Here is a 10,873-nt window from a genome sequence, read left to right on the forward strand (position 1 = left end):
ATTTAAAATTTGCTAATCTATTATGTTTACAATCTGCTCATTCTCTAACCTGCTTGTGTTATCACAGATGGGGAAAAATATCAGTAAACACATGAGCCTCCATCTGTTCCTCAAAATGAAATGAACTTTCAAAGTTTAAATTATAAGAATAAAATCCTGATACTAGGAAAGCTTGGCACAGAGAGCCCAGGGCTGGTTTTGATGTTAATGGGGGTTCTACCACTGGCTTGTGACGAAAGTTAGCTGACCAGCTACAGAAGAAGCTGTTCCATTCTTTGTATTAGCCTTCTATTTTTATTATGTGGAGTAAAAAGTTTTCCTTATACCTTTGAAAATAGGAACATTAATCAGTTTGCATGGACTTAGTTGAAAAGTGTTAAAAGTGTTAACAGTTTTTTCAAACCAGGATTCTTGGTTGGAAACGAATTTAGAATTATTTATATATGCTGAACATCTGTGTAGTGTCTTGTGTATCTTTGTGCTTCCACCATGATTTCATGGTAGACTGGCAGCATCTTAGTTATTACCTCTTTGCACCACGTGCCAAAATACATGCACTGTAAGCTACCTTACAGCTTTCTCACAGAGAAGAACATGATTGTAATTTACTTTATATGTCCCAGAAAGCAACAGCCTGAATCTACTTCTTGGCAAATTTCCTGTGGAAACTCCTTGATGCTGTGGGAGCTGGTGGCTCACTGTCCTTGCCTCTATTCCGAGGCTGTGCAAGAGCTTGTGCTCCCACAGGAATTTGGAGGTAGGTGGTAAGAGGCTGAGAAGAAGAAAGGAAGAAGACAAAAGGTGGTGCATTAGCTTCGATTAAGGGATTACTTAGCTGCTTTTTGATGAGGGGAGATATATTTGATTAATTCAGAAGAGGGCTCCATAGTGACCAAGAATGGTTCTCATGACATTCAGTAGGTTAACTTTAAGCTTCCTTTAGCTATTTTTACACTAATTTTTTGTTTTCTGTAAATGATATTTCTAAAGTGCTTTTGGTTTGCCAGTAACGCCTTGTTTTCCTGCATTCACATCTTACTCTCTAGAAGCAGATGAAGGAAAAATTATAGACTAGTAGTTAGAAGCCATTAGCATATTTGTGAGCCCACTTACCTTTACACCTTGTGGCAAAGAGATGTGCCACCCTCTTTTGAAAAGGCAGCATTTCAGAACTGCTTCACAGGGAGGTGCAAGAAATGGTCAAAGCTGCCTTTACTTGCCAGCTCTGGAGCATTGGGATAAGCTGTATGTTGTATCATATATGAGGTAAATTTGTAGTCTGGCTCAAGGAGAGAGCAGACTTCCAGGAATTGTTAGGCTAACACTGACAATCTGGCCAAGTGTCACAGCCCAGAGGTTGGCAAATCAGGCTGTGTTGCCCTAGGAGAGCTGTGTAAACAAGCATGCACAGAGCCACCTGTCTCCAGCCTGCCCTGAGGATCTAAACTTCCATAAATTTCCAGCAAAATCACTTCCCCTGTCGTAATTGTAAAGGAGAAAGAGCTTATTAAATTTCATACTTATTAGGAAGACATGCTTCCCTGCTCTGATTTTTTTTTTCCATTTAGAGATCTTTTGCTTTAAAGGGAAAAGAAATGCTTTACTTGGGTAGCATTTAATAAGCACAGTTAACTTAGAGAAGTATGAAAAAAAAACAACTTGACAAGCTATTTATTTTTAGTGAGTATTCTGATTATTTTTCCAAATACTGAGAATTCAATTATTTTATTTTAAGTATCTCAGGGAACTTTGAGAGGCCCATTTCTGAGGACTAGATATTTAAATCCTCAGTCCACACTCACTCCATTGTGCATTCCATCAACAAAAGGAATGTCTGCCAGCTTTCTCTTATGGGCTCAGCACTAGGATATGTGGATTTAAAGAAAAGGCGATTTAAGACTGGTTTTCATGAATATCATGTTTAGTAGCAGTGTGACAAGCCAGATAATGGATTTTATCCAGCTCTAAATATGACCTATCAAAGAACTGGTTCTACTTTCCTTACCAGTGGTGCCCATTGCACTCTGATAATCAGATGATACTGTCCCATAGTTGCACAAAACACAAGTTCCTAAGCTTTCTCTTCCTCAGAATAAATTATTCTCCAGGAAAGAGATGGAATGTTCTCATCTTTGACCTCTGCAATAGCAAGTGGTAAAAATATAAGGGTGTTCTATGATATTTTAAAGTATAAAAAGGTTCAGATTGGAACATCTTTTTCCCATTAAATATTTTAAAAAATATCACCTTCTATTTCAGTAAAATAGAGTACAGTAGCCTGCACTTCTGTATTCTGCACTAGAGTAAAAAAATTCCTGATGCACTTTTCCATATTCACTTTTTCACAGATGTGTTATTTTGAAAAAGTAAAACACAGAGAATTGAGTACATCTGTTTCAGACATTTTGTCCTATGTGTTCAGGGAGGAAAAGAAGAATTAAAAACAAAATTAAAAGCCAAAATATGTTTTTCAAAATCAGTGGTTTTGTTTCAAAGATAAAGATTTTCTTTTCTTGCCAGAAGCTTTAACAAAATCCTGAGAGCCTGGCTTTTTCTTGTATCAGTCCACCTCTAGTCTGGGCCTAGTCTAAATTTCTGCTGCAAACAGGCATGTGAAGAAGGATATGGGTTTTGTTTTTGACATACTTATGAACATGTGCCTATAATTTATTGCATTAAATTGTTTTTTTGTTTCCGTCCTTTCTTTACTTCTCTGTCCTTCAAACTTTCTACCACAGTTAAATAAAATAAAGCAGCCATGACTGTAGCCCCCAGAAAATATCTTTTATAGATTCAAGTGAAGTCTTGACACAATGTTTTGATAGCAAACTAAGATTGAATATGGCAGGAAAATATTATTCTTCTCAAAGTACTAGAGAGGTGGGAAGTGGGGGAAAAAAAAGAAAAAAAAAAAAAAGGTGTTTTTTTTTTTTGGTGGTTTTTTCCTTCATATAGAGCACACAGTTTGTAAGGAGGATAATACTGAACCCCATAGAGAACAAATATTAATGCAATTTAAAATTGTTCTTAGAACTGTGTCTACCATTTCGTATTTATGGCACAGGAGACAGAAATATTTTCTTGTAGGCCCAAGTAAACTGTGCAACTCTTGCAAGGAAAATGTTCCCTTTAATAAAGAAAAATATTTGTGTAGCAATGTCATCAGGAAGAAGTTTCAGAGTAACTCACAGCGGTCATAGACAAGTTATAAGAATTGAGGAGAGAGGTTTCTTGCCAAGAGCAACTGTTGTTTACTGCCAAGATGGCAAATGCCCTATCTTCCCTGGAATCTCTTGTGTGTGGGAAACTCTCTTCCACAATTCTTCAACAGTTTTAATGGTTACATTTTTGGGTAAAGGCCTTTCAGCTCACTCACTTCAATCAAGCTACAAGTGAAGTTAAGTGATCACCTTCACTTATCCCCTGGAAACCTTTTCACGTACCCCAGACTGACATACGGCTAAAGGTCTCTTGCAGGGTAGATGTCAGATCCCTTCTGAGCCTTCTGTGTACAGTAAAAGGAGACAGATTATCTGGCATCAGAGTGTCCCACAGTTTTCAAATTCACTGAGCACCTTATGAAAGGAAGAGGGGATTAAAAGATATGACTCCTGCTCTGGGTAGGAGACAAAGGAAGAAGCAAAATAAAATTGGCAGAAAAGCCAATCTCCCTGTGCTAGTGCCTGAAGAGTTTTTTTGAAGAATGTAATTTAAAAGTGTATTCAAGAGAAAAACAAGTTTCATGTCTGCTCAGGAAGCTGGAGTAATGGATTGCTAAACAAGGTTGGGGAAGTGAAATAGCAGGCTTACTCCTCTAACCTTGCCAAACTGAGCTCAAAATTATAAAGTCACAGCTCTAAGTATTAAATGGTCAACTCTCTGGAGAAAGCATAATTGAGAAAATTATGGACTGTCATGTTAGAAGACTTACTGCAAATTTTGGAAGTCTCAGGCTACCCAAGTCATTGAAATTACATCTCAGAAGGAAGCACATTCTTCTGTCCTCTATTGAAATGGAGCTTTGCAGAAGCTTGAGACATGGGATGATTCAGTCCAGAACCATAGGTACATGGTACTTTAATTGGGCAGTCTTTGTGAAATGAGTGCCTAAGGTCTATTTCTGGTCAGTGAAGAGAGGAAGGTCTATAGAAGGTCTTCACAGGGATGTATCATCTGCTTCAGCAGTAAGTGTTTCCTGCTGGGAACAGGAAACAAGCCAACAAGTGTTTCCTGTTGGGAACTTCAGAAGGACTTTATTTTTTTCCACTGAGGAGGACTAGTGTTTCCTTCACTACTTGTACTCAGAAACAAGTTCAGAGCTTAAACTATTTGGCAACGTCATGAGCATACCTATTAGAATAAAATAGCCATTTTAACAGTCTTGTTAATCTCCCTTCATTTTCAATCTATGCAAACCTTTGTAGTAAGTCTTGCTTTATCCCTGTAAGCTGAGCAATTTACTGTCCTGATGATTATCAGTGCCAAAAGATGTACTGAGCCTGGCTGGGATGGAGTTAATTCTCTTCACAGGAATCCTTATGGCACTACGTTTTGGATTTTTGACCAAAAGAGTGTTGATAACACATTAATGTTATAGCTGCTGTTGAGCAGTCACTGCACAGCATCAAAGATTTCTCTGTTTCTCACATTGCCTTGTCAGTGGGCTGGCTGGGAATGCATAAGAAGCTGTGAGGGGACACAGCTGGGACAGTTGGCCACGACTGACCAAAGGAATATTCCATACTATATGACATTGTGATCAGCAATAAAAGCTGCATAAGAAAAAGGAAGGATAGAGGTTGAGAGTTGTAGCATCTGTTTTCCCAAGTCACTCTAACATGTGATGGACCATGGCTATCCAGGACATGGCTGAATTGATGGGAAGCCATGAATGAATTTTTGGTTTTGCTTTAGTTGTGCACACAGCTTTGCTTTATCAATTAAACTCTTTATGTCAATGAAAGAGTTTTGTCGCTTTCACTCTTCTGATTCTTTTCTCCATCCTGCTAGTGAGGAGTGAGTAAGCACCTGCTTGGGGCTGAGCTACCTACAGGGATTATCCCACAACAATAAAGAAGTCCACCAAATAGTTATTATTTTTAAGAAAAAAATATTAGAGAAAAACAAATAAAAGAGGCTTTTAATAAGATGTACTGAATAATTTCTCCAATTTTTTGCTGTTAACAAGTCTCTATTAGGCAAGATACTATTTCCCCAAAGGTCTGAATATTTTCCTGTGCTGTTGTGCAAACAGAAGACTTAATGCCTATTCTGATTTTAACATGGAGTAGAACAGAAGAAAACAAGCACCACATGATGCACAAAAGATATTTTCAGAATTCTAATGATTTATTTGGATATAGGAACTATTGAACTAACTCTTTGAACAGTAAAAAGGGAATTTTTTTACTAAAATCTGCACATACTCCTCCCATTTCTGTGAATGGTGAAGAAGTTGAGGCAATAAGCAGTTAATGATGTAAGAGCTAGCATCAGTCACACACAGGTGGAAGAACTGAAGAAAATTCTGATCTTGATAGAACATTGCTTTGCCTATTAATGAATCCAGCAACATTTCCAGACAGGTATCTCTTGAGAAATTCATGTTACTCAGTTACAAAGACCTGTGGAACTGGGGAAAGCATGTAATTACTTTAAGTCCAGAGAACCTGTTACAATTATTGATTAGGATTTTCTATTACAGAGAACTACCCTAGAGAATAAATTAGCTAGAATCCTCTATATATGAGAGACTAATAAAGTTAGTTACTTTTTAAAAATTATTATTATTTTTGTAATTTTTTAGTGTAGACAACTGAGGCAAGAACAGTAACCTGTTCCCTGACAGTTTTGATTACAAAGCAAATTTGTCATCACAATCAGTTACTTCATTTAAATTGAGATTCTGAAACATTTCATACTGCATTTTTCAAAGTTTTTTTCCATCTTTCCTCTAATAGAGCTTCCACTACAGAATCATAGAAGTTAAAGCTGGAAAATACTTATTAGATCATTTTTGTGTCTTTTGATTTTAGCAAACATGAGTGATGTAAGTATTCCTTTGATCACTTATTTGACGTAATTTTGAAAACTAGCTAACAGGATTTCTCCATGCCCTATCTAATCTACTTCGCAAAAAAAAAATCCCAACCTCAAATCCTGAAAAACCCTGAAAGAAAGTAAAAACAATTACTAGAAGAGCTGAAGGTACATCTTTCAGTTTTTTTAAATCAATAATTACTCTAATTTAGATTTAATATGCATAAGCTGTTTACATACATAATGATATTGCCTTCAATGTGACTTCTGTGACTGCAAGGCTCACAAGAGCTTCAAAATAGAGTACCATTTTCAAATTTAAGATTTCTTGAGTTGCATCATGCTTAAAAAATTAAATCAGTTGTCATTAAGTTTTAGGAATTAGAACTGTTATTTTATTGAATACTATTGCTATTATATGAGTACTATTGATATTATATGAATATTAATAATATTCTTGTATGCAAGGCAAAAACCAACCTTAGCTGTACATGCACAATGATGGGCTTTATTTTCATTCAGGAAAGAGATGTTGTATTCAGGGTGGATAATTCCATGAAAACATCATCTCTGGGGTTGTTAAAAAATAAGCAGAGTGCTAGGAATTAGTAACAAAACTCAAGAGCAAACACAAAACATGGTGCACCCATGTCTCAACCACAAAAACAGATCTAGTGACACATCTCAGACAGGAAATCGAATAGGAAAGGGACATAGACACAAGGTAGGTGAGTAAATAGGACAGATAAGGATAAATCATGGTCTGGGTCACTTTCTGTATCGCAGAGATTAAAATAGAGAAGGCTGAGGAAGAAAAAACAGCTGAAGGGAGAGAGCTCTGTAAAATCTTGACCATCCTGGAAATGATTATTCACTGTTCTTCACATAAGAATAAGGAAATTTAAATTTCAAATGAAATTAGTTTCTAGTAGGTTAACACAAATTAAAGGGAGTAATACTTCATGGAATGCACAGGCCTACTGTAGAATTTATTGCTAGAGGGAATCCTGGATGCCAAAAGCTTAGTTTAGCTCAGGAAGTCGCTTCAGAAAATGGTTTGACAAATTAAGGAAAGAAAATTCCACCAAGGTCCATAAACCACACAGAAAGGAGCCCTGGGACAGGAAATACCTAAGTTGCAGATTGAAAATAGTTGTGAGGTGTTTTGAGTAGGTAGTTTGAGGAGGTGCATATCTACTTGTTTAATCCTTATCTTGTGGTATTTGATAAAGGTGAAATATCTTCCTTAAACAGGATACCAAGGTAAATGAATCTCTGGCCTGTAACAGTACAGCTGATATTGAGCCCTTGTCCCAGAGCAGAAAGAAAAGTGACAAAACACCCTCACTTTACTTCCTATTTAATAAACTTCTACCTATTTCTCAATATGGATTGAAGATATTGCAAAGTAACTTGGTAAAACATGAGCTCTGGCTCCTTCTTGCTCCAGCAATACTCTGCCTTCAGGTGAAACTGGAAGTAACATCCAAGGAAAGTCCACCCTGCTACTGCCTCCAGGATGTGGCAGTATCTTGAAAAAAACCTGTCCCATTTGGTACCTGGTGCATATATGCCAGTATGTATTTTTAAATATACTGAAGAAAATAGCCTCAGATTTTAGACTGGGGCCAGATGGCTGATTGAAGTGAAAATAACACAGATATAGAGAGAAATGGACACTCCAAAGAAGCTGAACTGTCTGGTTAACATGATGCACAGGCTCTGAACAGTACTGCATGTCATTTACCTTATATTTCAATACTGTGTTCATAAAAATAAGGAATAAAGATCTGATGCATCTCAAGACACTGAGAATTTAAAGCTATTTCGGAAACTGACTTTAAATCCTTGACTTTACAAGTGAACTCTTTGTTGAGGAAGGGACAAGCAGCCACTAAAATCATGCTACTGCATTTGAGAAATAAAGTGGAATTTAAGGCTCACATTTTCAGATTTACAGAATTTATATTAGTAATGTAACAGGACACCACATATTTACATTTATGATCATCTCCCTCTTTTTCACCTGAATGCAGAGAACTGCTGTATCAAAAGTATGAGCATAAAAAAATGTTTTGTATGCAAACTATAAAATATTCATTATTGAGTCTCTCACTCACAAATACAAGTTTTACAACTGAAATTTCCTCATTTAGTTATGGCTTAATAAGATAAATATAGCTTGAATTTACTATTCTTTCTTCTTCCCCATCACAAGATGTCCAACCAAATCAGGGAATATTTAAATAAAATTTTTAAATGTAAAGTTAAATTGTGTCTCCTCTCCCAGAAGTTAGTTCCCAGTGCTTTCCATTCTCATAGTTTACCTGTGGTGTATATGGAAGCAAATATACTACAGGACATACCATGAACAGCTGCAGCAACAGCACCAACAAAAGCAACATGTGTTGTTGGGCCTTTGGTTTCCAGGTGATTGAGACACAGCTGATGTTCCTTCATTTTGTGACTGCTGCCTCTTTCTCATTTCAGCTACTTCAGTGCCCAAGTGGCTATAAGAACACAGACATAAGAGATGTACAGAATTACTACAGACAGTCATAAATTACAATCACATTTCTACAGCAATGTTCTCACAGCTCATGGCAACAAAAGCATGTGAACAGCCAAGAAATAGTTCCATTGTGTTAAAAGCAGTTTCCAGAAGACCACATCTCAGTGACACGCTCACGCTCCTGTGCCGCTGAATCACACCCGATCTTTGGCTGGACTCAAAGAGCTGTTTATTATCAGTTATTATCAGTTTATTAAAAGCCATACAGCTTTTGTAACACTTGGAAGAGACTGCCTTGTTCCTTACCAAAGGACTATCACAGCTGTTTCTGTTGTACTAAATATGCAGCTAAAAATACAGCAGGATGGTTATTCTCCTTAAACATTAATTGGATACTGACTTTTTTTACTTTTTGACTTTAGTCTATGCTGGATCAATGAAATTGATGTAAGTGATATTGTATCAAGGGCAGCTGTCTGGTAAGGGCCAAGATTTTTATGTGTCCTAACTGAGAGGCTTGCTATTTAAGAGTTATTCTTGGTAAATATAATGGATAATTAGTTAGTATTTATAAAATACTTCCCCACCTTTGAGACTATTTTCTGGTCACAGATCTTTGCTCATTGCCAGTTTTTCCTAGGTTTTATTAGGCCAAGATTTTTTTTCTCCCAGTGACTTAAAATATGCAGCTGGAAGTAGTATACCATGCATTATGTAGTCTTCAAAATAAGTTAAACATTTACTGCTAAGTTATATTATTTAGGAAGAGTTAGATGTCAGGGTCCTTCTAATGGCTCACGTCTTTGTACAACAACTATAAGTTTCCCAGATTAATGGCTAATACAAACATATAAATTTGAGTGAAATTTAGTACTTCTGTCTTTGAAAAAGTACTAAGAGATTACTGTAGGGAGGAGCTTGGTTTAAAACAGAAGTGGATAGAGATGGCCTTTTGTGAGCAGCATACACGGTGCTCCACATTCCCAGGGCATTCTGCTACAACCAGGAGTGCTGGGGAAAGGCAAAGTCTGATTGATTTGCCACCTGGGTACACCATGCACAGACAAACAAGAGACATGCCACTTCTTCTACATGCACTCAAGCAGCAGCTGTGAGAGTTTTCATTTACATGGTTGCTAAAACTCCTGAGCTTTCTATTCTGTAATAGTGTCCTAGACAGCTTACACACAACCACACACAGCAAGGATACTGAGCTTCAGAACTCAAACTCATGCTCCAAAACTCAAGGTTGATGGTTATTCTGGCTTCTTGCATAGCTAGCTTTTCCATGCTGTCACTGAGTAGAATCAAGTAATTTTTGAAGTGTTTGGTAAAATAGAACAATGAAGAACCATCTAACTATCACTGGTAAGTGCACCTGCTTATGCTATTGATATTACTTATGGTTTATAGCCGCTCTTGAAAATTAAAATGACATGCAAACAAAACATACACCTTTTTTTTATGTCAAATGCAAACCTCAGATGTTAACAAGGTGTAACTGGATAATTTTTTTCAATAGATAGGGAGGAAGGAAAATTTTTGAAGCATAATATGTAGCTCAGAGAGTAAGTGACAGTATAAAGTCTCTTTCTCCAAATTACAGTGCAGAACTTCTGCTGACTGTGCATGATGCAGTTAAATTATTTCATAGATAGCTGTGTCATGCTGTGAATTGTTTTTTTTTTTTCAGCAAGTGCAATGACTATGGTTAAATGAATTAAAGCCAGATATTTTGAAACAGAACATTTGTTTCTTTTAAGTAAGATAGTGACTCTAGAAATATTTGTACAATAAAAAAAAAAAAAACCAACAAAATTTAAAAGTTTCAGAGACCAGTAAGTTACCATATTTAGGCATTTATTGGGCTGTAATCCCATTCATTCCACCTCTATATTATAATATAATATAATATAATATAATATAATATAATATAATATAATATAATATAATATAATATAATATAATATAATATAATATAATATAATATAATATAATATAATATAATATAATATAATATAATATAATATAATATAATATAATATAATATAATATAATATAATATAATATAATATAATATAATATAAGCATTTTTTTCACCATTTTAGCTATATAAAAAAAAATGTACTATGACTAGAATATGTAGCACTATAAATAAAGGGGATAGGATGAAGGTTATCCATTCAGACATGATGATGACAGTTGGTGACTTTGCCATAGTTTCAGAAAAGCTTTACCATACCACAAGATGCTGCTGCCACTAAAATAAATATCCCTCTCCCTTGTCTCCTGCTCACAGTCACTCATTCCCTCACCTGAGCT

At 36.0% G+C, this 10,873-nt stretch overlaps 1 protein-coding gene across 1 annotated transcript in view; it reads right to left on the bottom strand.

Annotated features, from left to right (window-relative positions):
• The window catches only part of RGS17 (regulator of G protein signaling 17), a 29,155-nt gene extending 20,625 nt beyond the window's left edge, over positions 1–8,530 (bottom strand). The window contains exon 1 of the mRNA XM_058835545.1: positions 8,406–8,530. Coding sequence (XP_058691528.1) covers positions 8,406–8,524 — 119 coding nt within the window. The 5' untranslated portion in view covers positions 8,525–8,530. The remainder of the gene's footprint in view (positions 1–8,405) is intronic.
• Positions 8,531–10,873: the final 2,343 nt, after the last annotated feature.

This window comes from Poecile atricapillus, chromosome 3, assembly GCF_030490865.1.
Source record: "Poecile atricapillus isolate bPoeAtr1 chromosome 3, bPoeAtr1.hap1, whole genome shotgun sequence".
Lineage (NCBI taxonomy): Eukaryota > Metazoa > Chordata > Aves > Passeriformes > Paridae > Poecile > Poecile atricapillus.